The following is a 27,472-nucleotide window of genomic DNA, read 5'->3' as shown; positions in this document are numbered from 1 at the left end:
ACATCAGAATGAGGGCAGCCGTCCAAAACGGCATCACAATGTGCCCAGAGGCTGCACACTCCCACACAAAACACGCTGTATACATACAAAGGCCTGGCCATTTTTCAAATAGCCTTGGATTTATGGTTTATAAACCTCCCAGATGGTGACTCATGTGTAATCTGTCTGTAATGGCTGCTTGAGAGACACAGTTTCAAATGTACTTGGATGATTTTTCTCTTGTAATAGCAGACACTTCAGTCACTGGATCATTATCATTTGAGTATGTGTAATTGTGTATAATTGCATTGGATTGTGGAGACATTGCGGTATAAATAAATATGCTCTTGTACTGTCTCTACACAGTAACAAGTGATAAAAAATGTGCAACAAACATTGGAGATACATGCCACTTCAATCAATGAGAAAGACCTCACAACATCTTTAAAAGAAAATAAAAGTAAAATCTTAAATTGGACATTTGCTGATACCTTTAAAGCATTTGAGATAAAAGATGAAAAAAACTACACCATTTTAAACATTAAGGATGGAGCTGAGAACACCAGCTAGGAGATGACTACCTGCAACAACACAAACTTTCAGTCTGCTGCAGAGTGCAAATGATGGAAATGATTGCATGTTATGATCACCTCTGCTACAGTGCATCTGCTCTTTTTTTTTTCTTTCAGCAGAGCTTTCCAAAACAGCAGGCTCAGATGTTTTAATCCAAGGTGGCCCAGGAGGGGAATCAAACTCTCCGCTCTGGTGGGATGTAGTGCTTTGCTCAATTGCTCAGCTTGAGGACCACAGTATTGCTGCCTCTGAATCGGCGATTCCGCTGACAGATTACCCCGTCAAAGCACAGCAATAAAAGTGTGAGAATTACAGCGACGTCTGCACGTTTAGTCGAAAAATAGGTTTGGCACTCTTATCAGGCGGCAGCTTTGATAACCGGGAGCGGGTTGGATGATAAGTCGGGCTTAAATCATTGCGGCTGACAGAGAACAAATAATACTTTTGTTCAAAAATGAGATATCGGACATAGTTTTTCTGCGGATGAGTGAAAACTGCACTTCAAAAGCAGAGACAAATAAGAAAACTAGACAGCGCTGTTTTACAGCAAGAAGCTTTTATGTTTTTTTAATTTTATATCCATCCAAGTTTTAAAGGCTTTCAAAACTCCAACAGTTATAAAACTTTCTAAGCATGAAAATTCATCAGAAAAAAATGAGATTTTATAGCCAAATACAACCATCTAGGGGTTGTAATAGTTTATAATTAAACAACTAAATAATTCATCTGAAGGGACTTGAAGTGCTTCATAACACCGCAGCCCTGGCACTAAACTAGCCAAGGTGTTAACTCATGTATCACTGCGTGGCATCTTAGTGACGCTCCTGTGTGTCGTATCTCTGAACTGCTCATCAGATGACTGTTTTCAATTATACAAATTAGGCTCACTGAAGTGGGGACTTGATCACATGCGCATGCAAACATGCAGAGAGATCACACACGCCGAGCATCCCGAGTGGGAAATGGTCTGGGACACTGTAAAATAGATCTGTGTTGAGGGAAATGAGCCAAGCAGTGGAGATTGCCACGAAGCTCCGTTAAGGTTCTTTTCCAGCTCGAGTTAATGTCTTTCCAGTGGTGCATTCGTTTTTTTTTCCCCCTCTGCCAAAGCCATCCTGCCCGTCTGATTAGCGGCAGTTTGGGGGAATGAAGCCACGTTAACAGCAGTATCATCCTCCCTCCATTCTTCACTTCCCGTAGGGATTGAGAGGCCTTGAGGGCAAGTTATTACAGAATACAGAGAGACCCTGTTGGACGTGCCTGCGCGCGTGGATGAACAACGATGCTCATGGGCATGCTTAGCTCACACATCCATGCACATGCATGTATTACAACATCCATCACAGTGCAGATAAAGTGCACCAGATGTTTGTGTTTTATCAGTAGGATGGGGTTGCTTTTTTATTCTCCGACATGTCCTCTTTTCGCTGTTGAAAAGACTCAGGCCAGGAGGAACCATAGGCTCAATGGACACCTCAGGTTTCAGCTTCTCAGTGGCAAATTACAGATCCCTCGCCTAAAGTGGTGGTCTTTGAAGGAAGAGGAGCACCGTTTTCGGAGCCCCTTCGGATAAAACTCACTTGGTTGTGGAGCAGAGTGAGAAGTGCCTGTCGATTTTAGCAGGTCATTATCGTCATCAAGTGATGCCCTTACCGCTTTCAGACGCTGAATTGTGACAAATGACTGATGTATGTCCACCGGTGGCCAGGACACACACACGACTAGGCTAAAAAAAAAGAGCTGAAAATGCTAAACTCAATCCTCCAGCGTAGTTTAGCCATGCTTGTTCTGAATACAGGAGGGGGAAAAGGTAAATAGAGTAGTCTGTATTGGTTTCTACATGCTCCACTGCTCTTTTGTCCCTGCCTGTTTACTCAAACATTTATCTAAACATGGGAAGTGGACCACATTCTCCCTGAGGTGTATGCAAAAAAAGGCAAACAGCTGTGAAAAAAAACTAAATAAAAAAAAACCCAATAAATATATAAATAAACAGAATAAAATTCAGCATGATCTTTCTACCACTCACGCCTACATCATTTCTCCAGGCTGCAGGGATGGTCTCATTACATACAGTACAGTTACTCCTCCATACACTTATGCCCTTCTCCAGCACGGTTAACGATCACATACATACGACCATGCATGCATGCACGCATGAGGCAAACAAGCAAGGCCTGCAAAGCCACATGGGTAAATCCATCAATTACAGACAAATCATGACATTTTTTAGCAGATTAAGGTAACATTCATGTTTGAAATCAATGTCTGCGATGCTGCGTTCACATTCATGTGGTTAAAAACAAACGAGTGATGAGTTAATCAATCATTTGAATTGGCAAGAATATAAAAGACACAGGTGTATTCTCTTCTACACTGACATAGAATTACTATTATAATCATTTTACTTATGAGTTAATCTCATTTTCTTTCACAGCAAAGCCTAAAGTAACCAGACATTACTGCGCGTCTAGTTAGTTCAGAGTGACAGCTGTGCACAGATGCATATGAGGGTGCGCACCAATGATGTAACCATTCCTCCAAACCCTTTCACAGCTGAGAGGCTGTGCATCATTGCCCATTATGTTTAATTGTTGCCTCTAACACCTTTTGCATACTAATCAGCAACGCCATTAAACTTATCTGTCATTGCTTAGTGAACAGCTTTTAAGCTATAGGTTTGGCAGCAGGATGCAGCTTCAGAGATGCTTGAAACTTCGTTGGGCACAAGTACTTACTTAATAATAGATTTTATTTTCGAAAGAACCACTAGCACACTTGTCAAAAGGAATCAAACTAACTAATGCAACAGCAGGAATTGTAGGAGAAGAACACTTAGAATTTCATAAGAAAAGCTGCAACTTTTTTTTTTTTTTAGTTTATTTAGGCCAGTGGCTTGCACTTAACAGCACATACTTATTCATTATTTCTCAGATGTGGTGGCTTACATCCATCCTTTTTACATGCAGTCCACTTTGAAACAAAGGGAAAGATGAATCATAAACTCAGTCTCCCAATTTGATGTGTACTTGGTGAAACACACAAAAAAACTAAAACAACCTGAAGACAACAACAGCGATCTTTTCAGGTACTGCTTAACTATTGTAATAAATTAGATTTTTTTAAAAGAAGTCCAAACTTAAAGGCCTCTTAGAAGTGCAATTAAAAAGGATAGCACCGTCAGCCTTGCATGCCCAACCCCAAACACCGAAGCAAAAACCTGGCCTGCTCTGCACAGTCTTTGATATATTCTAAATATGTTTTTTTAACCATGAAATTGGCCAATTTGAAAGATATTGAATATCAGCACAAAGTATCAGCACTCGGCAGATTCCACCTGAAATGCTTGGCAACAATTTCTGCCTCTAAAAAAGTCCATTGAGCCCTAAGGCAGCTGAAGTGAAATGGGCAGGAGGGGCGGGGTGTGGGGTGTGGGACTGGGGGTGAAGCGGGGACGGAGATGAGGCCAATTGGATTGCACCGAGGTGTAGGAGTCGAAGCGTGGACTGAAGGATGGAAGGAATTCTGTGTTATAAAGGGGAGGATAAATTAAAAAGTGGAAATGTGGGCTGAATGGAGGGAATAGATGAAGGGCAGATAGATGACGGTTTAAATGGATGATTGGTGGCATGGGCACTGAGTGCGAGTGTGTGAGTGTGTGTGTGCTTTCCAGTGGTACAGATTAGATCACTGTTATGACTGCACATGCCCTCAGGACACTGTAGACAAACATCAACAGATAACCTACACATTTATTCCCACCTCTGCACAATCATCACTTCCTGCCTCCATCTCCTCCCTCTCCATTGTCCTCTGAGGCACACTTCCTCCACTCCCATCCATTCACCATCACTAACCCTGCTCTATTTCACTCCATTCCCCCTTTCTTTCCCTGCCCTCACTAACTACATCTAATAGTCCCAGGGCGGTGCACTACATCACGCTTCTCAATAAACCCGTCAAGCTCCCCTCAGCCCCCAAACTCTGTCTCCCTTTGGCTCTCTGAAACACAATAACAGTAACTCTGATCACCCCTCCCAATAATACTCCCATTGATCACCTTGCTGTGTGCTACCACTCTTCTATTTCTTTGTGTAGGTGACTGCATTTGTTTTTCACATCAGACTCCAAAATGATGAACAGTGAGCGATTAATCGCTAAATTACTATAGTTAATCGCGATTAATCTTATGTTTTCACATGATTACAATTCTATTATTTTGCCTTTAGAACTGTTTTAAAGTTCATATTAAAAATGTAACACAATTCTTACCGGTGTATCTTGATTGGGAATCAAATTATTGCAAAAAAAAGTTACTATGAACTTGACTTTAAGATTTGTATTTGTTTATTATTTCCTTTAAACAACAGAAAAAAGTGTGGATCTGTCATCATGACACAATTCCTCCTAGTACCTGACTAAAAACCCCTATCCTTACAGCCCAGTAATTAAGTGAGATTAACACTAACACTTTGCTTACACATACAAAATGGTCCAAAAACCATCTTTCAAATTGTTGTAATAAAGAATGTAACAATTCTCCTGAACATAAAAGCGGTGTGGGCAATGTCCCAAATGACAAAAGCAGTCAAAAAACATGAAGCGTTAAGGCAAATGAGTGCAAAGTCCAATCAGAGTCAATATAGTGTGCAGTAACTAATAATTTTGATAACTCACTGACGTCCAGTGATCGCTGGTTAATGAGACCGCGTTTGCACTTTGCAGCAGTTCCAGTTTGGCAGCTTTCTCCGTGTTGTACAGGCTGTGTATGCGTGCAACTATGGTCCCTCTCGACAGCAATGTATAAGACGGGTCAGAACATGCCAACTGTAGCACGGTACGTCTTTAAGACCCCAGTCTTCTACGATGCTCACAGGACTGCAGTTAGTTGCCACCCATTTTGCAAGAGCTTTAGTAATTTTGGGGGATCTGGTTTCATCCACAAGGTCGGCAAATAGCACTCTCCAAAATAGTGCTTTGCCTGAGTCCGCCAGCACCAACCTGAGTCGCGTTAACTGTACTATGCTTGGCTCGTAGGTGGTAGCTCCAGCTTGACGTGCTTCGTCATATTTTATTTTGTCTACTGAGCCGAACTTTGAAAGGGAAATTATGGTACCAGGTAGGGCTGTTTGATTAATCGATTTTAAATCGTAATCGCGATTATGTAATTAGAACGATGTTAAAACGTGAAAATCGTTTCACTTTTTTTAAACCGGCTCGTGTTCCTTGCAAAAATGTGCAAATGTGAATAGCAAATGTAATGACTGACATTACACACCTCTACCTCCTTCATGGGTTGCATTATTATTTAGCATGCAAAGACCCAGTTTAGTTTAATTAGAAAATGTCTTTTTATTTAATTGGAAATATAACTTACTGTATGTTTGCAAGTGCTGATTTGCTGATTTTTTTTTCAGAGATAAAACTTTATATTTAATTATATTTTTTAAAACTTTTTTTCAACTTATTTTACAGAGTTTTGCACTTTATTCATTCATCTTTGGTTTAATAAGAGCAAAGTTTGCACTTAAAGCCCAATGGGGCAAATGTTCAATAAAAAAACAGCATATTTGAAATCGTTTCTTTGCCTTTTGTCAATTCACAAAATAATCGTAATCGTAATCGAAAATCGGATTTTGAGAGAAAAAAATCGAGATTTTATTTTTGGGCAAAATCGAACAGCCCTAGTACCAGGGTAATGGCATTTCCTTTGTGTTGATGGAGAAGCATAAATCAGCTTTATCACTCATAATCTGGGTGTTCTGCTTGGCACAACAAGCCTGTGAACACTCCCTGTTGGTTTAACATTGGGGCATGAAACCCCTGGAACATGCAATAGATAAAAAAAACATAACAGTTAGGGGATTCCTGTTTTAGCCTGAAAGAGGCCAAGAATTCTCTAACAGTTAGTCATATGCATCATGAAAACTACCTGTCACTTACAAAAATATGTTGCTGTTGCCAATTCCCATTTGATGCCATTCAAATGACCTGCTAGGAGTGGCATAAAGCCCAAGATCTTCCAGGGAAATATCAATGCCTCTGCTGTCTATGCTGATATTATTAAATGAAAGTGAGTAATTTCCCAAAACTGTATTTTGCTCTAACACTGTTGGAAATTGCTTGGTAACGGGAGAAAAAAGGAGAGGGGCTGTTACTATTGTGGTCTAGTCAGGAGAAGAGAGGGGAGGGGAAAAGAAAGGACCTGTAAAAGAGAGATTGTGCAGAGTTGGACTCCACGGGGGAAGAAAGAGACAGGTTGGGCTGAGACGAGCAGCAGCTCTCTGACATCCTGTTTGTGCCCCCCCCCCCGCCCTCCTCTTTGCATTACAATTCATTCTCTGCCAGAGTCAAGGTTAGACCTGACAGCTCTGCAACTGTGAATGGATACGTGTGCTTTTCAGTGTGCGTATGTGTGCTCACGTGCATGTTTTGCAGAGCCCATACAAAACAGATGGGGGAGATGGAAATGAAGAGAGTCAGACTAGAAGAGGAGATGAGATAGATTTATGTGGAGGGACCACAGTTTGCACTCCGTTGTTGAGGCTGGGATGTACCTTACAGTTTGGGGCGGAAAACTTTGATTAATCCCCCATGCATGGCTGGATGTTTGTTAGATTCAATTATAGGGTCAGGCCAGAGGTTCACACAGGCTAATGGACTGTCTTAATAGTATTTTTTTTACATCTTGTTCTTGAATATTTCATAGGCAAAGAGACAATGTGCCTGAATTTTGGTTTGCCACACCTAAAAAGCCAGAAAAACAGAATCTACACCATCTGAATGCACAACTGCGCTTAATCCAGGTTAAACAAACACCTCCTGAGAGGATGGGCGGCTCACTATAAACAGACTAAAACAGGCTTCACTGCACTCAAAAGAGTTCTTTAAAAACAGCGGAGCCGACAATAAGAAGTCATTAGAGGACCAGAATAGCCAAATCAGTGACAAATGGCCCCTGTTGATTCCTGTTGGATGTCTAGATTGTTTGGTGGGAATGGGCCATTAATGGGAAATATGGCATCTTAAAGATGTTCCTGTCATACATGAGCATAAGGATAAATAAGTGAGGCCCAAGAGTCTGCAAATTCTCCTCCAGTTACAAGGTGATGGCAATTACCTACCAGCATTCGAAGATATGTTAATACTGAATCATTTTTAGGGCAAATCCTTCCTTTTGTCAGGTTTTGGCACAACGCACAACAATGATTCACACTGATCTTGAAGATTATCCTGTTTTCTGTTCAAATTTCACACTTTTAAAGCCTTCACAATGGAGGTTGGTCCATCTTACCTGCTGCTAAGAACCAGTAAGCATCAAAGAGTTCAACAAAATCAGAAGAGGACGCTCTCTTTTAAAAGCAAGGAGTGTTTGGGTATGAGGACATGTTTGTACTGCAGGAGATGATCTACACACCGAGAGCAGGTGGTACTGACCTTTCCGTGAGCTTTGAATGCCATGTGATCAGGCCCTTGAAGTTTCAGTACCGTCTAATGTCACTGGGCTGGCTCTCACGTGGTCCAACAGTTGCACTCATGCAAGCTAACCAGCCCAGCAAATGTATGTAAAAGGCCACTGTGTGCAGACTGCATAAGAAAAGATGCTTCAACGCCAGAGGTGATCGGTGGCACTTTAACAGCAGGAATTAAGAAACCAGAGTGTGCCGCCTCGTTGTCTGTATTCTGAGTTATTATATAGACGGTAGCTTGTCTGAACATTCAAGAGTCCATCTCTTAATTGTCTTCCCTCTGCTTTTCATTTAGAGGTCACCACAGTGAATCAGTCGTCGCCATCTCAGCCTGTCTTCTGCATCTCCTTCTGTCACATCAACCAAATGCATATCCTCTTTCATCAAATCCAAAAAAACTCCACTTTGCTCTTCCCTTTTATCTCCTGCCCGGCAGCTCCATCTGCAGCAGCCTTCTACCAATGACTGTCCTCTTTATGGGTCAGAACATCTCTAAATGGGAGCAGGAAATAGATTTCTACATCAAGTGCAGGTCTGACAGAAATACCCTCGACCTCTTTAACATCATGTGGTGTTGGCATGTTATGTGCTGAAATCACATCACATTAGAAAGTTGCTTTTTTTTCCATACTTGTGGTCATGGGCTCACACTACAGGCTTTGATCTGTGTCACATAGATCAAACTACCCGCTTTGGCAAAAACGGGTTCAGCAGCATTAAGGAACTAAAACAAGACTTTATTTATGACGCCTACTTTCTTCCCCAAGTGTAAACATTTTTCCATTGACCAGTTTTTTTGTGATTTGAGGGCATTCTGCCTTTGGTTTTCAGTTGTAATTTGTTTAGGTTGAGGCACAAAGTCTATTATGTTAGGGTTAGGAAAATATAAGTCTGGAGTCTTAGGCAGAAGCTTGCTACTTTCCTCGGTATGATCGTACAATGTGTACCTCAAGTCTTTTCACCTGTAATGCTGAGTTAACAAGTCACAATTATAAATATCTATGAGAAAAGGTTGGAAAAGGGGGCCAAATTCCTGCCTCTGGGGCTTCCTTGTGGCAACACACAGCTTATGTTTCTCTGTGTCTGATTTCTTTTGCATGTTTCTCTTAATGACGCAAGATGATAGCTTTGTTATTTGTCCTCAGAGCATTCATAGAGTGCTGCTTGTTTGCACACAAGAAAAAACTCTTTTGTGGTTACATAAAAAAGCATGGCGCAAATGATCCACAATGATTGTAATTTTAGGTTTAGAAAGGTTTTTTAATTCTTTAATGCAATTAACCCCAATTGGCCAGCAGCAGCAGGTCTCAGGGTATTTGAAATACTGATTGAAACTCCAATAAGTACCTTATTAGAAGCATAATGGCCCCTTAAAATTACAACTACCTACAATTAATGCTTCCGATCCCACAAAAAAATGACAAAATTGCTTTTTACCCTTCCTGTAACTGCTTTCAGAAAATATGTCATGTAAAAACTGAGTCTCTCTGTCTCTCCATTTAAAATCAAACTGTTCATTGCAATAAATGTTATGTGCAAAGAAATTATTTAAAAAAAGAAAGAATGCAGTTAAAAACCTTCACTGCCAGTGATTAATGAATAATATTGCCAACTAATGCAGGTAAGTCTATCCTCTCTGTATTCTGATGGCTCTTTTAGCTGAACAAGAGCCTCAGTCCACGAATGTTCCTCCTAATCCCAAATTCGTCTCCTTCTCCACAATAATGAGCTCCTCTCAGACTCAAGAGTTGACAGAGGTAAAGCATTTAGCACGCTTGAATGGAGAGGGAAGGAGAGAGTGGGAGTGCAGGGAGAAAAAGAGGAAGATACAGGCCAAAGAGGGATAAAGCAAGGGATGGGGGGAGAGAAGGGGTAGAGAAATCCGCAGAGACATGCATGAGGTAAGCTTTCCCTCTGGCAAGGAGAGTAATGCCGCTGCACAGTCCAAATGCAATGGTTGACTATTGACAATGAGACAAAGAAAGGGAGCAAATTACTGAGGAAAATAGAGAGAGGAGATGGTGCAAAGGAGAGCTTCACATATACCCAGCGAAGAAGAAGAAGAGATCATCGTGTTTTCTCAGTCACTCAAGTTCTTAATTTCCCTACATGGCTCTACAGCCCAAATGAAAAGATGTAAACAACATGGTGACTGCGTGTTTGCCTGCGTTTCTCTGTGCATGTCATGTGTTGTGTATTATGCGCCTTTTACGTGGGTGGAAATGTGTTGTTGCAGCACTGAAAAGCCATGCTTCATTCGTTTTCAAGGTCCAGCGAAGAAGCACTCCACTCAGAGATCACACACACACACACACACACACACACACACACACACACACACACACACACACACACACACACACACACTGAACTCAGCCTTATTTACAGATACAATTACACACACAAAGTACTCTTTTGCACAGCTCAATTCATAAAGTAAAGTGTGTAGCTGAGTGTGATGTGTGTGTGTAATACACACTCACATAATGTACAGCAATCGAATCAGAGACGAGCTAACTCGAATGCATCTAAGCAATTCAGAGCAAACCTAATTTATCAGAAAAGGGATCTGATGTGGAAAAAAATATTCAATAAAAGAGACAAGAAGGACATCATGAGACAATGCAACGCTGGTGATGGACAAGAGTGATCAGCGTTTTGTTGAGGAAACTTAGTCCTTTAATGGTTCTGCAATGAAACAATGATGAGCAGCTCAGCAGCTAGCAGAAGCTGCATACACGAGATGAAGAAAGATGATCGGTCAGCTTAGATCAACAGTCGCATCACTTTTAGATAGCCATCTCTGCTCAGGGTCTCTTGAGTGTGAGTTTGAACTGTTCATGTTATAAAATACCAGATTGAAAACGACTTTATTCCAGCTGCAACATCATGGCCACCTGCTCAGACCAACCAGGGTGGGACAGAACATCAGAGTCTGTCCTGGGGGGCTTGGATGTGAGGCTGAGAAGCTTTTGGCCCTGTGCATTGTGGGGTGGGGTCTGGGTTGTTCAGAACGACTTCCCACAGACACCATCATGTCCCATCAGATTGCTGTCTGGACAGTTTGGGGGACCAAATAAACACCTTCAGCTCTTTGCCATGTTCACTAAACCATTCATAAACAGCTTGCCAGGGGGCCCACTACTGAATGTTGGATTGGATGACTGGTCTGAAATACACTTTTAGGAAGCCAAATTCAGCAAATGCCAAAATAAAATATAATAATTTGTAGCAGAACATTGTGTTTAATTAAGATGAGAACTGTATACAGTAATTAGTCCTTTCTTTATGTACTCCTTTATTGTTGTAAAATGAATATTCTCTTGCTTCGAAACACTAAAAACAGTGTTGGGACAACTTTGCTAAAATGCATATTCTGTTTTGCAGACAATGCTCCTCTGCTGGTCTTTTGAAAGAGTGCACATTATTTTATTTTTACATTTTAATCACTTTCCTCACTCAGAGGCTATGTCTGTATATGCAGTCATTTGCTAAATAGTGGCTCGAAGAAAGTAACTGAACACTTGTTATGGATTTTTAAGTAAAACTGATAATATCTCCACTTGCAAATAAACACGCTTGCAAAGTAGAAAAAAAAAGTAATATTCAAAAACTATATACTAATAAAAGGTTAACTTTCAAGTTGTACTATTCATCCCTTGACTTTAAAGTGATGCTATTTAAATAAAGTGAATTAGGTGAAGAATGCTTACGTAAAAAACCAACAACAAAAAAACCTTTGTGACCTTGTGATCTGATCTTTGAACTGTGCACTTTTGGATGCTCGTTTACAAAGAGAGAACAATCAAAGACATGGGAGGCGAAAATACATCCCAGGCTGATACACTCACAATTACGACATCTAAGGAAGCTCGGTGACCCCATCAATCCTCTGCATGGGCCCCTATCATACGCAACCACACCCCTGCCTTACACACATCAACACGGAGACCTCAGGCACGCCGTTGTGATACATCACCACCTACACACAGTGGTGTCAGCCATAGACAACTGCTCCTGAGCCCCGGCAGAGAAAAGACATTCATCATTATGACACCACACATATAAACACACCACATACACACACACACCAAGAAATAAAAGCAGCATAAAACCATGTTGCAGCTGCTGATGCGTAAAGACGACTCAATCACATCATATATCACACATAGTGTATGTTTCCCAACTAAATTACAACATTATGAACAAAATCATCATGAAAAATAACACAAGGGTCCTTCCTCTGGTGCTTATGCACTTTTTCATTGTTTCTCTATTTAAAAAAACCCACAAAACCCACTACAGAATCTCGTCTTTCGTCTAATTCTTCCTTAATCTCCACATCAGATAAGTCACAAGTCACATCCAACCAGACATCTGTCCAGTCTGCGTTTTAAGCTGTCGAGCAATCACTCCTCTCCCTTCTTTCACGCCTTTGTCCCCGTATGTCTCCCTTCCCAGTGCTCCAATGTCAGTTTTCACTCTGCGTCCCTCCCCGATCTCTCTTCACTTCTTTTTCACGTCTAAGACGGGTCTGCTGTATCAGTCTGATCATCTGAATGAGCCACGATTCGCCACAGGGCGTTATCTACCTTCTGTATAATGGTTGAGATGCAATTTTTGTTTGGCTAGACATTTAATCCGCAATCGATCCACGCCGAATCGAATATTTGCTAAGGCTTTATAGATTCCAATCAGACCCACCAGAACGTAGTAGGATTTCTGTCTTTAATTCCCTTTATATATTTTTTGAGCCTTTTTTGTGAAACATATAGATTTAATTTGAATGTTTTTATTCATCTTTCAAGAAAAGCATGCATGTTTTTCAAACTAGAAAAAACTGATTTTACTGTTGAGATACTTGTGCACAACTCTTTTGATTATTAGCATTTTTGCAATTCCTATTTTTTTTAAATTGAGAATAAAACTTCTTAAAGCTCTGCAGTGATGCTGATTGGAAAAATGTGCAAATATCCATCCAATGAGATCTTTTTTCCCTGATGCACACCAGAGAATGTGTATTTCTCATGATCAACCTAATGCATTTTCCCCTTTAATGTGACATTTGGATTGAGGTCTGCATAACAATGGTCAAATTTTGATGGAATTAATTAAAATAAGCATTAGAAGTGATGATTTTTTTTTTTTTTTCCCCAGCTAGACGAGAGAAGGCGTCTCTGATCCTTCCATTTAAAGCCGGAGAGCTTTCCATCCCACCCCCTCAACGCACAGATACACAAACATTTCTCATGAGAACCCTATGTTGCCTGTTACAGGACCCTTTCAGCTGTTGGGTTCATGATTTGTGTCCTTTCATGCTCGGAAAGGGGGTCAGCAAGGGGAAGAGAAGGGATAAGTGGGCGGGTAAAGAAAATTTAGAGTGAGCTATACATTTGTATTGTCCGTAGAAATGGATACATTTTCCAAGAGTGTGCCACCTCAAAAACAATTTATCTCCCTCCTAGTTTTTCATACTGTTGCTTTGAGCTCTTTGTCAATACCATACGTTAAGTTTGGACTTGTGTACATGTTAGTTCTTACTGGGGAATTTTAAGTCAGGAAGGAGGATACAGTTTGATCTTTGACTGATTGGAAACAGTAGTTTACTTCACGGTTCGGCTAACAGGCCTACACATCTCCAGAAACCTTGGAGAAAATGTTCAAATTGGCACCATCTTGATACATGAACTCCAAATTTGAAGCTAAAAGACCTACGTTCCCTTATGAAAATAGCTTTCACCTACATTCTGTTGCACAGCAACAGTAGTACTATCCTGAAGTTGCAACTTACTGATGTCAGCTTTCTCCTCAGCCATTATTGCGCTTGTTCAAACAAAATGCATTCTGGGACACTTTGCAATCTACACAAGTCTCAATTGGATACATCCTTAATAAAAGATGTGGAGCAAGAACACATCTGGGGAGTCTGAGCGTACTTGTCTGGATGCAGACTTTGACTTGGAACAGCAGTTTGGCCCTCACTGTCCACAGGAATACAAACAAGAACACATATTGAGGAAATTTGAGATAAAAGCTATATGATTGTTTTCAAAGACTTAACCTACTGACAAACCTTACAGCGGAACAACAGAAGGGGCTTGAAAAAACAAAGTCAAAGTAAGTGGGTGGGTGGGAGGGTCACATATTTCCCAAAGATCCCTGCTCATTGCAGTAAGAGTGGAAGGTCAGAGGTCTAGGTCCATAAAGCTCCCAGCTTTACCCCCTTTCATGTGCCCAAGCCTATTGCTCAATAGAGACGTTCGACTGTTACCCCCCATAGGGAATGATCTCCGCTAATATTTGTCAAGTCTGATGTTGTCAGGAGGAGTCAATACCAATGAGGAAGACCAGGAAAGAATGGAGACGATTCCAAACCTGAGAGGCATGTGAGGGATTGGGAAGAGAAGCGATTTCTGAAGCGCAATGGGTGGCGATAACTTAAGAAGCTTGCATGGATGCAAATTCTTACATCTCTGACTCAGGAAAACAGGGCCGTTAAACACAATGACACAAACAACAAAGTCAAAAGATTACCACGAGCACCTCTCTCAAGCTAAACAGCCGTGCTCGAGAGGCGTGTTCACGTAAATACAAAGTGTCATCTCCATAAGTGCTATCTGGTTCAACCTGTCCGCCTCCTCGGCGGCTGGGTAAGAGGGCACAGATAGGCCTGTCTAATTCCAGCGACACATATTATTCACCGAGCCTTCACTCCGGGGCAGATACAGCCGCAACTGGTGATGCAAAACACATCGCAGGGAGGAAGAGAAGGGCGGCTGGAAGCGTGATGGCTTCCTCATACACCCCTGCCGTGAGAACCAATGACACTGATTAATGAGAAAGCCATCTAGTCACAAGAGCATCAGGGTAATAGACTACATGAAAAGTCAAAGGGTTGGGTGGTGAGTGGTAAAGTCCTGACCCGATGTTACTCGAGAATTTTGCAGAGTTTGGTGAAATCTAACATTATAAACAAATGAACCCACTACCATTTTTTATAATCTTCTCTAACATTGTTGGCTTTGTAGAGTGAAACAGAACAATAGCTGTTGTTGTGTGACGACATTAAAACTTCAAATTGTCATAAGTAATCCCCCAAAAGTTCTTTCCTCTATTACAAATGTTACATTTTGAGAGCTAAGATTGCATTAAATCGTCTAATATATAAATCTGAATAAAGATATGACATTTCATGTCTTGATTGTTCCACCAATGATATGATGATTTTTCCGATCTGAGGATCCACCACAGTAAAGGTCATCAGAAATGCCCTTACAGTTCCCTATTATAAGTTATTGTAATTCATTTACTTAACCTGTCCAAAAGACCACAAACACATGTCTTTGGCTGACTGTTATACCATAAGCACAATCCATAAAAATTGATTTAAAAAATGAAAATCATGGTTCCTGCAGCTCCACTATATCACACATATAATGACTTAGACATTACTTATTCATACCTCCATAATTCCATTACATCCACATCGAGTCGGATTTACAATTTAAAACTACAAGATTCCAGTCGTATGCTACACCAAGTTTCATTGAGATTTTATTCTCTCACATGATGAGCCACCTGAACTTAGGTGTAACCCTGGAAAATAGGATATGATGACTACAAGACGAGGGAGAGACCATGAGAAAATGAAAAGAAGAACTGCAGCAGTGGACGTTTTCTCTGCTGGGAATAAAGGAACATGATCCATCAACAAATGGGAGCTGTGAGCAGAGAGGACATAAGTGGGACATGAGCTGAAGAAAAAAAAAAAAGAGAAGATGTTGGGATGAAACCTTCCCTTTGTCCCTGCTGTAGGAATTCCAGAGTTTAACTGAATTACAGCAAACCCAATAATTGAAACACACGGGATAGCAGTCATGCACGCATTCCGCGGCGTTCTTCATCAGCTTCTCCTCTGTAACAGCCAGTTTATTCTGCAGATCATTTCTGTTGCACCCCGGTTTCTAAAGTGAGAAGAATAACGCGCGGTATGGGCGCGAACACGCCTCTAGTGGAGTTAAATGGGTCTTCTGTCAATGTGATCACTCCTGTTTTCCTCCCCCTGCGCTTATTCTTCCATTTACAACCTAGAAAAGACAGACAGAGACGGATTCTGGGGGGTTTCAGCCTGTGTTTTGTGCGCGCGTCTGTGCGCTCTGATCTGGTCCCGAACCGCCGCTCCAGACCCGCACAAACCCCGATGGGCGGCAGCAACTTCCCCTCCTGTTTTCCACGGACTCGGATAGGGAAGCCGATGCTCTAAATGTTTTTAAGAGAACATTTTTACGAGCTGCAGCAAATGATACAGCTTCATAAAGACAATGTTTATATTCACGGCTGGGGCATTAATTTCCCCCCATAATGGCGTTTCATTCATCACCATCCTGTCTGTGGAGCTGATAAGAGGCTCCGTGCGCTCCTGCCACAATTTATCGACGGATATTAAACAAAAAACAAAGCGCAAGTTAACACAATCACGCAGAGATACAGTCATCCCGGCTGTTATTGGGGGGATTTTGACCCCGATTCCAGTCACACATGAAGCAGCGGAGCAACGTTTCCACATCGGACAGCTGCTTTTCAGGACAGTGAGAAGCCCAGAAAAAACACACATCTCTTGCAACTTACATTCTGTCTCCGGGAACGAGCAGGCGGCTCTCCACCATCATATCGGGCAGAAAATCCAGATTGTAGGATGAAGTCATGTTGCCTGCCTGCCTGCCTGCCGGTGCTGCGTGTGTGTGTGTGTGTGTGTGTCGGAGTGTGTGTGCGCCTCCGCCGCTGCGCGCCTCCCTAATAAAATAAAGGAGCGTCGCTCTCGTCCTAAAACTGCGGCTGGCCGCGGAGACGGAGAGGGACAGGTGCAAAAAGAGCCGAGGCCTCCTCCGAAGGCAGTGTAGCCAGCCGCACACACTCTGTCCGCTTCCAGCAGCTGTCACATTCTGCTCCGTCCCTCTCCCATTCGCTCCCCTTTTTTCAAGCGCCTTTTCTTTTCGCAGGTTTTTCTCTCCCCTCCCCGTCCAGTCGGAAAATGCGCTCCGCAACAGCGTGACTGGAGGACTGTCGGGGAGAACAGCCAGGTGCCGAGCAGGAGGCGTGGTGGTGGTGGAGGCGCTGCAGCTGATCTTTAACTGTTAGGTCTCCTCAGCCCAACACCAGGCTTCTCACTGCATCTTCCGACACTGATGTCTTAAGCTTGTGCATATTTATAAGAATAGCGCGTGATTGGAATATCATTGGTGAAGATTTTTCTTCATCAGAAGCCTCCAAATCCATCATCGCCAGCGTTAAAGGGGACCTATTATGGCATGTAGCCTAATATCTATTTTAAACAAGCCTTGAATGTCTTAAAAACCATCTTTTGATTGTTTTTTTTCTAAATAAATTAGAAATTCAGCCACTGAGGAATGTCTTTATCTTCCCATTCTCTAACCTCATTATCTATGCAAGATTCTGAGTGGGCGGGGCTATGATAATGAGGCTCTGTGCTGATTGGCTGCCTGAATGACGTGTAGCAGGGGAGGGCACAAAGCATCGCTCTGGGCAGAAGAGCAGCCGGCTGCGTACACTATTAAACCGTGTCCTAACTGCATGCGATGCGAGCGAGCGTCAGCGACCAAATCAATTCCATTGCTTTATTTTCTATTGGACTGTCCTAACTGGCCGCGAGCGACGCAGCGCAGCGCGCCGTTTTGAGCTGAACATTTGTCAGATGCCCTGCTTCTAATTTTCTTCCTCTCGCTCACATTGAAAGCCGGTTGAAAGCGCTGTAGGAAACGGTCGTGGATGAGGAACGGCTGATCCAGTTAGTTGAAATGAGAAGTTATCTCTATGATTCCTCCTCATTTCACTACAAAAACCTCAATAAAGTGGCAGCTGGCTGGAGGGAGATGGACAGAGAGCGTCCGATGTCACGCAGTGCAACGCGATAGTGGGACGCTCACATGCAGTTAGGACACGGTGTTTAGTTGTGGGCGTGGTTTGCATTTTGGTTACGTAACGAAAATCAGCAGAATCTGAACGGCTCGTAGATCCACATCAGACTGAACGGTTCATCCGGGTGGCTGTACAGACACTGCAGAATTTGGTTGCTTTCCTCCTTCTCTGAGTTGGCAGGCTGAGGGGAGACCACTTTATATATTATATTTAAAATATCCAGGTTACACTATAAATCGCTTAGCTTTGATGTTAACAATTACAATTGTAGGGTGAAAGACAGACTCTTGGCCTTCAAAAAAAGATATTTACTTTAAAAAAAGTTGATCAGTTAGGTATTTTTTCATCTTTTTTCTTTTAGAAACAAGCATCAAGCTGTCTGCAATATATAAACTATCACAAAACAGGGTTTTATGGTTGCAAGAATTAGGTACCTATCTTTTTTTTATTATTATTCTATCTTAAGGGAAATCATGAGATCTATTGATTCATTTCCTTTGACATTTGTTTTTTTTATCATTTGTCTTCTTTTGTCAATTTTAGGAGATGAAAAGGTACTAGATGGATATCTCATTAACAAAAAGCAAAAATAAAACAACAAAAAAAGTGGAGCTGAGCCCCAGTTGCTGATCGTAATACATGTAGATTTATTCACCAGTTGATGCCCAGTATAACTGGTAAGAGAACAAAGTGTATATATCAACAACAGAGAGGACTTAAGAAGAAGCCTTTTAAAGAACAGGAAGTGAAATCCAAGCTTTCAACACAAACACAGTGAGCTGCAATAAAGCCTAAATACCCTATCTATACAAATAAACACGCATCTTCTGAAAGTTTGTTGCCATACTGTGATTTAAGTATGTGCAAGCACTGAAACAATGAAAACTAAAATAAAAAAACCCACCAAAATACCTGCTTACCAGGCATAAGTACCTAAGCACTTCATCCATTAGCACTAAAAAAAAAAAAAGCTTCCTAACTATCTACTTCACAAAATCTAGAACCACAAAAATTAGTCCAAGACTTAAGGCTGAATTATGCTTCTGCGTCAAAATGGCGCCGTGCCTACGGCGTGTGGTTTGGATCGACGCAGAGGACACGCCGTCACCTGCGCCGTCTCTGACGTGCACCTCCTGAAAATTGTAACTACGCGTCGAGGAGACGCCGTCCACACGCAGACCGAGAGGGCTGTGATTGGTTCGTTTGAAAGCGAAGCATTTCCGGTTTCCGGTTTGAAGCAGTAGTGAACTTCCAGGGCTCTTTTCTTCGTTTATATGTGATTTTTTTTTGTTTTTGTTTTTTGCACAATAGTTGTCCTTATCTCTTTGATTTACTGTGACCGGAAAAAGTCGGATAAACCATTCAGAAAAAGATCGCTAACTAGTGGCCGCGGGGGGTACTGCACCGCGACCAAACGGAGAGACGGAGAAGTCAGAAGGGTTCAATACGGCGTCACGGCTGCGGCGTGTGCTCTGCGTTGGTGTGACGCAGAAGCATATTTCAGCCTTTACTTTCATCTGGTCACTTTCACTTTTTGTTTCCTCCTTTAATCTGACCTGGTCCTCTTTGGTTTCTCTGCCCAGATGAACCTGCCAGCCCGTGAATTTTAAGGTGAAAAAGCCATGCTGTGTTGCTTTAATCCGCTAATTAAGATAATGCAGACTCTTAAACTGCCTCTGCAAGGACAGTCGGATACTTTCATGTATTTATCTTTTTTTTACATCTGCTTTGTCATGCTGGGATCATCCCAGTTGTCACCACGTGAGAAGCAAGTAGGGGTCACAGGTGCCTCTAGTCTCAGGGAGACTCACAACAAGTCCCACAGCCAGGTTAGACTCAGAGATCCACCAAACATTTACTCACTATTGGTTAGGGTCAGGCCCCTCATTTAGTTAGGATTAAGGGCACACCTTAGTCTGCCTTGAAACAGACCTTCTCACAACATCAGATATGTGCAAATATAAAATAAACCTCCCAGTAAAGCGAAGCATTATTCAAATTAATGCAAAATATCCAATTTCTTTCAATCAGCAGCTACTTTTCTGGGCGAAAAAAGACAGAAGAATCTTAATTCACTAGAATACTACTTTTCTCTGCCATTAAGATCCCATTTTGCTCTCTCACAGATAGAAGAATGATCCCACACCAGTGCTGGCCAGCGTTTTTATTTTAAACTCAGCTATTTCCAGCCTGACCCTCTTGACAGTAGCTTAAGCTCATCGAGCACACACATTATGGCAGCACTTGAGCTGCATGTACAATATAAGAATCTGTCAACAAATCAATTGCTAGCTTAATAGCTTCTAAAAAGATAATTATGACTGTTGCAATGTTACTCATGCTTCATTGCGCTATCAAGATTCACTGCATGAAAGCGGTGGTGTCTTAATAAAAGCATGGCCAGTCAGGTGATTTACACTCAAATGAGTTGACCAAATCTGGAGCGCTGCAATTACACAAGGGGATAGCTTTGTAATAATGAACCTGCCCATAATGTGCTGCGCACTTGCTGACTATTTTACGCTGTGATAATTGCGTGGATCCAGTGTGCTTCCCCGTAGAGGCAGAGTGGGCATGAATGCACCCCTGTGCAGCACGACTACCAGGTTGCCCCACTTCCTTCCTCCTCCATAAGAAAAAGAGGGGAAGCACTATGATAGAATAATGAGCCTCTCTTTTACCAAGAAAGGCGGCTCTCTTGGGAAGAATATGAGTATCTGGGTCAATGCAAAAAAAAAAAAAAAAAGTGTTCAGTATGAAACATGTACGGTAGGGTAAGTGCATGGCGTGGGCGGGACTTGGCTCGCATCTTGCTGGGGGAGGGGGGGGGGTCTGCTTGCATGTTTACTTGCAAGGACCCAGGACAGAGTATGGATGGGAAACGCTGATGCTACATCAGTGCCTTAGGGCTCGCAGGCTCCCAGGAGTGCGGACGACGCTGCCTGTTTCACCGCACTTGACCCTTCCCAGAACACTGAACAGGGCTGAACAGGACATTATATAACCAACTGCTGCATCACAATCTCTGGCCTTCATGTTCAGGCTTGAATTGGTACTCATGAAAGCTGTTTCAGACGACAAAAGCATCGCAGTTGTCAACAATAACAGAATGTGTACTTCTATTTCTTCACAGTGTTCCACCTAGGAGGTCGTTCTGTGGTGCTCACAGCCAATTTAATCTAAAACAGCCATTTAACCGTCAAAAAACAGTGTCTCTCTTATGTTGGATAGTCCACAAATCCCTCTCCCAATACATTTCATTGAAATCATTCTCCAGGAAGAAAAAAAAACACTCAAATGAGTACTGTTGACACTGTGCTCATGAAGCAAATAAATTCAGTCCTGGGAAAGCATTGCTAAGTGTGCTTCCACAAATCGATAAAGCTGTATATGTTTAATTTTTAATGCAAAATTTGTTTCCATCCTGAAAAAGTAGTCTTTAAATTGGTAGCAACTGTCAAATGCTTAGTGAAATGACTCCCAGACTGATATTTGAGCATTCAAACACAAACCCACTTTTTAGCTGTGCTATCCCAAAGACCATAGGACAAATTCAAATCTGGTTTTAATGCCAACACAGGGATTATGGGAGGTATAGAATGACACCGCATGTGTCATTTGTGTAGGAGTTTCAGCTGCTGCGGTGAAAGTGCATCAGGTTTGAGGGGAGTAGACTGGTGCACACGCTCACGTCTGCATCTGGTAAACAATCACGCAATCAAATCTCCTCGTTTGCTGCCAATTCTAAACAAATCCTTCCATCCTCTTCAACAAACAACAAGCTGTTCCTTCCACTGAGTAATGAAACACGATCACAATCCATTTTCAGTGTACTCATGTGAAACCTACAGCATTTCTGGGATGAAATGGTGACTGTTTATTGTTGTTTTTAACATGCAGGTTGTGTTGCAGATGCCAAATCTTGGTTTTTGACTGATGTGTATGTTGGTAGGGCTGCATGATTCTGGACAAAATGAGAATCACGATTTTTTTGCTTAGAATTGAGATCACGATTCTCTCACGATTTTTTTCCAATATAAAATTTATTGCACTTATTACTTTAACTTTGCAACAGCTGAACAAAAATATAATAACAATAAACATCTCTTGTCTTCTTTACACAAACCTTTGAATAATTTAAACAATAATAACAATTTTGAACAATATTTGTTCCTCCCTGAGTTGAACACCCTTTCAGAAAGGGGACTTGTAACAGATCCTTTAGTTCTGAGGCAACAAATTATTCCTCTGGCTGGGATGAACCCCCCATTGCCTTTTGCTGCTATTAAGAAGCTGCCGATACAAAAGGTAAACGTTACAAAAAATATGATGGTGCCTGATAAAAGACTGGCATCAACTTTGTAACAGCTGACATTGAACATAAAAACAATAAACATCCAAAAAGATCGCAATTTTTTAACGATTAATCGTGCAGCCCTATATGTTGGTTAGTCTGATTGAAATAAATTATTATGCACTGGGTCTGTTGTGGAAGATCTGTGCCCTCTGTCCCTTGTACAGGTAAGAAAAAGACAGAATCAATTAAGCATACTATAAACTCAAGACTTTCTTCTACATATCACAGCTGACATCTCAAAATCCTCCCTGGACCTGTATTTCGCCGGCTTACACAGTCCTGTCCCTCGTTTTTCCCCTCTGTAGCCATTTCTCCTTTGTTCCGCGTTAACCCTTTGCCTCTGCTATCGCTACATCTCCTCCCCCTCGGGCCCCATGTTCTCCTAGATCCTGCTCATGGCAAGGTTCTGCCACCTCCGTTGCTTTTTTTTTCCCTCTCCCGCCTCTTCTGTCTGTCTAGTCCTTCCTTTCATTTTTTTCTCCCCGCTTCGTCTCTTTCACCTCAGGCTGGGGTTTGGGTGGCTGGGTTGGCTAGTGGGGGGGGGGACTCAGCTGCTGGAACAATATAAATCGATCACATCGAAAAAGGGAAGAGAAGAGGGCAGGTGAGGAGGAGGAGAAGAGGAGAAGATGAGGTTTACCGGGACGAACATGAGACTGGGCCAAAAACGATGGTAAATTAGAAAAAAAGGCCGAACTATGTTTTACAAACTATTGTCTCGGCCCGCTTTTGCTTCCTGCTTGTATCACAGAAGAGAGGATTGTGGGTAGCTGATGCTGCTGCCTTTTCACACGTGAATATTTAATGAGGGCTTCATGAATAATTCAGAAAAGCAAGCAGCTGTGTTTGAGCCTAAGTGGACATGTGAGGAGCCCGAACCAGACAGACCCTGACTGCTGCCGTTCATCCTCGCCGCTCAGATCACTCTACCTCCTCTACTCTCCATACATGTTTGCTGATGAACCACTTCTTAAACCAAAGGAAGACCGAGGCATCCCAATCTATAGTCTCTCCAGTCCTTTCCCGTTCTGTGAGACTGCAGAACCAAATAAAAATAGAGACAGAGTGGGTGGATATTGCTTGACATCTCTTTCTAACACTCCCTCCATCACTCCCGCTGCCACTCACGGTTCAATCTTCACATCTCATTCCCATATTTTCCCCTCCTCTCCTCCATTTTCATGCTTTCGCCTGCCTCCTCCATCACTCATCATGTCTCTCCCTGAGTTTGCAACGGGCCCTTGCTGGACTCTGGTTAGGACATTGTGTTCCAGTTAACAGGGCTCTACCTGTGGGGCTGCAGCCTCCAACAGAAATGCTCACTGACCTGTTTTGCACATGATCTGACAAAACACAGCAAGTCAAACGCTCTGTGGCTGCACTGATGTATCAGCCGGGTGCTTCCCACTAATTTAACTGGATCTTTTCCCCGAATAACAAATTGAATTCTGACCAAACTGTCCGGCAGCACATTTAAATGAAAAGCCTTTTATTTACAGAACTGTGACATTATCTGAATTAGTCAGACTCGCTTTAGTACATATTGTAATTTCCAGAGTAAACAAGGTTACTGTACAGTAGTATATATATATAGCATATCTTACGGGAAATAAATATTCCTTAATAGTATGTCCCAAAGGCACTTATCTAAAATAACAGAGTAGAATATGATTCAGGAAATTAAATATAGAGACATAAATGAGAGACATCTCCCTCTTATGACATGGCTGTGCGGATAAATAGGAGAGATTATTTGGGACAACGTGAACAGACATAAATCAGGTGATTAAAGAAGATCTGGTGCTTTTAACTTGAGATTGATGAAAGATGAACATATGAGTTATTATAATGGCAGCAAACAGTTCATAGCTGATGTGTTCACCATCAAATTTGACCCGGGGACGAGTGAGAACAAAGATCGGGACACACACAGACCTGCGCTCCCACCAAGGTGCATGACAGGACACTGAGATCAAGTCCAGCACTGTCGAGCAAATACCTTCCGACCTGCTCAGTGACCCTCACATGCTAACGCCTGCACCGGCGGTCCCGGCATGACATGTGCGGGTCAGTCTGATTCTAACGCTCCCTCTTTACACTCACATGCACACACACAATCACTCGATGTCCTCCGTCCCTGAAGAGGCCTCCCGGCTCTGCTGCGCTCCTGTCTGCTAGTTTTAATCATCTGTGCGAGACCGTAGTGGACGGCGCTCAGCGGCACTGGTGTAGAAACACATCTCACGGCTCTCAGCAAACACAGAGGTCTTTTGGGTAAACCCTTTAATGTTTCTAAAGATCTCATCGAGTCGAGTTTCAACAGCGCGAAGCTTTGAAGTACAGTCTTGTGAAAAAGAAAGTACACCATCTTTCAGGTTTAAGGTTTTATGCAGCAGAGCTACTGTTGGAGCGGACCATGTTGGCACCAATAATACTCTTTACTAACATCGATACTGCTCTCTATTGAACCAAAACAAAGGCATGGCAGTTAAACTAAGTGTAAGAGCTGAATGGTTATGAAAGGTTATGATGATTTATCGATCCTATGTTGTGTAACTGTCATTGGATCAGGGGCAAACCCAGTGAACAGAATCACTAAATCATACTGACGTTAGTCTTTTATTTGCATCATCTCAGTCAGATTTACTGCTTCCTGTTAGCTCACTAGTTTTCTTTGGACTGACCTCAGATCTCCACTAAACCTGCACTTATCTTTTTAGGCTGCTACTATTTCCAAACCTCACTATTTTCAGCCTGTCATCGCTCGCTGTCACGCGATATTCAAACATAAAACAGGTTAGCTGTTGGCTATTTATTTGAGCGGTTATTAACAGGAAAAGACCTCAACCTGCTCCACTCTGCAAAGCAAAGCCAAGCCACAAGTGTTCGGAGGAAACTCGTCGACAACTATGTGGCATTCATCTGTTTTACCATCACGCTGCAATGCATAATGGTCAATATCTGTCTCCTGCTAAAGCTACAGCTGTGAAGTGACTCACAGTCTGTGGCATCATTACAGAACAGATTTAAGCAGACTATAAAAAGATTGTTCTGTCCTGAGTTAGTAACTGCAGATCTGCTCTTGTGACAATAACAAGAGTTGCAGAGGGGTGTACTGTAGACACAGCTGCAGTAGCTGCTTTGATAAAGCACTTGGTACCACTTTAGTAGGGGTGTAACGATACACTAATCTCACGATACGGTACGATACACCATATTGAGGTCACGATAACGATACGATATTAAAGCAGTATTTTTTTAACAACCTTGAATGAGGAACATATGACTGGAAAAAATTGTCTTTTATTTGAAAGACACAAAATACAAAACAATGCTGTGTGTTTGCCCTATTGTCACAGTTTGTAATGCTTTATAACTGTTTAAGTTTTAAAGAGAAAGCCAGGCCAACCATTTTCCACAAACTGAACTAAAAGTAAATGTCAGGTTTGTATTATGCATCTTCAGTTTCATACCAGTAAAAATATTTTGCCACAAACTGAATAGTTTCTCTCATGTATGATTTGACTTTTTTCTTTCTAATTTAACAACTAAAATTAAATAAATAAATAAAAGTAAATAAATACATACAATTTTACATCATAAAAAATATTGATTCATGCTCACCTTATAAGTGTAAGAGGAGATTTATTTTTGTTAAGAAGTTTATTTTGGTAAATCAGGGTTTATTATTTTATAAATATATTCTTTATATTCTGATGTAAATCAGGGACTTTAATGACACTAGTCAGTTAGTAGTGCTTAGTATGTTTTAGATTGGGCGGAGTGATACAGCACTAGGTGCTGTGTTGATGTTCTAAAATCCTACGCTGTTGAGCGGACATTAAAGTACACTGGAACTTAGCAGAAGTTGCCCGGGTGTTTATCCTACTCACCACCCCAAAAAGGTTTAATTCAATAAGGTAAGACTTAACTCTACACCAGACTTACATAAGTAAAAGTTCAGAGCTCAAAACGGGACCGCAAAACGGGACTAGTTTCTTCTGAGCGGAGTAAGATTTTGGTCCGCGGGTCGAGGTGCGGTCGCGGCCGCGTTCGCGGTCGGATGCGCGTTTCTAGTCAACACAATAGATTAATATTAATAACCCAATATCGCGATACACTTTGTCACCTCCACGACACGTATTGTGACGTTTTTGTATCGCGAAATTTCGTGGCACGATATATTGTTACACCCCTACACTTTAAGATTGTTTTCTTCATACCCATACCAGGTCGATGGCAACCATCCCCCCTCCACCTAGCCATACTGTTACAACTACACTAACTGAGGCCTGCAGAGTTGGACATGTAGCTCTTTTTTCTTTCTTTGGTAAGTTTTCTGAACATGGCACAGCCTCAGGGTGAACTCGGTGGGACATCTAGCCATCGCAAACCTGACAACTGTCTCAAATGTTTTCCACTTGTAAATGATGGACTCAAATTGTTTGAAAATGACCTTTTAACACTTTCCAGATTGATGTGCAGCAGCAACTGTGTTTGAAGCGGTGAAAGTCTTAAAGCGCTGTATTTCATTACTCTTTGAATTGTTTAAGAATCCTGAGAATAATGGAAGGCCTTTATTCCTTAGAAATGTGCATTTTCACCAGACAAGGGAAAAAAAAAAAAACTGGAGTTGAGTCAAGACCTATAAAGGTGTGTGACATTAAATGACCTACTGAGTTCCATAATAATGCTCCGACTTGTAACAGTGCTCTCTCTCAATGCAAATGGAAAATGGAGAGATATTCTTGGGTCACTCAAAACAGTGTCCGCTCCACCTGCAGTGCAGCAGAGCGTGGTCCAACTGTAATTGGCCATCGCGCTGGTGACAGAGAGAGGCCATCCATTCATCACGATCCCCCCTCTCCTTCTCTTTTCCATTCATCTCTCTTGGTCCAGACGTTGCCAACTTGGACCAATCTTTCCCCCTCTCTTCAATTTCTCACCCTGCCTTTGCCCCACCCTCCTCCACCTCTGTCCTCCCCCTCCCTCCCCCTCTGCTCCTTTTCCTCATTAAAGTGGGACCCAGGCAGTAGCGGTCACTGCCTCTCATTTATTTTCATTTGAAACTGGTGCAGCTCCACTGATCCTCTGGGGCTGCAGGAGGGAGACGAGGGTGGTGTCACTCCGGTAACAACTGACACACATACACACCTAA

General features: G+C 42.1%; 1 protein-coding gene across 30 annotated transcripts in view; it reads right to left on the bottom strand.

The window, feature by feature from the left end:
• Positions 1-27,472, bottom strand: part of celf2 (cugbp, Elav-like family member 2) — a 226,893-nt gene that overhangs the window by 125,715 nt on the left and 73,706 nt on the right. For 3 of the 30 annotated variants that reach the window (XM_061714679.1, XM_061714688.1, XM_061714692.1), the window contains exon 1: positions 16,650-17,001. The exons of 24 other annotated variants lie outside the window; for them this stretch is intronic. In XM_061714679.1, the coding sequence (XP_061570663.1) occupies positions 16,650-16,726 (77 nt within the window). In that variant the 5' untranslated portion in view covers positions 16,727-17,001. Of the gene's footprint in view, positions 1-16,649; positions 17,003-27,472 lie in introns of those variants that run through there. 3 more of the 30 variants (XM_061714673.1, XM_061714689.1, XM_061714700.1) reach the window with 3 other exon arrangements.

This window comes from Cololabis saira, chromosome 23, assembly GCF_033807715.1.
Source record: "Cololabis saira isolate AMF1-May2022 chromosome 23, fColSai1.1, whole genome shotgun sequence".
Taxonomy (NCBI): Eukaryota; Metazoa; Chordata; class Actinopteri; order Beloniformes; family Belonidae; genus Cololabis; species Cololabis saira.
The sequence above is the reverse complement of the archived record's forward strand: the minus strand, read 5'-3'. Positions and strand labels throughout refer to the sequence as shown.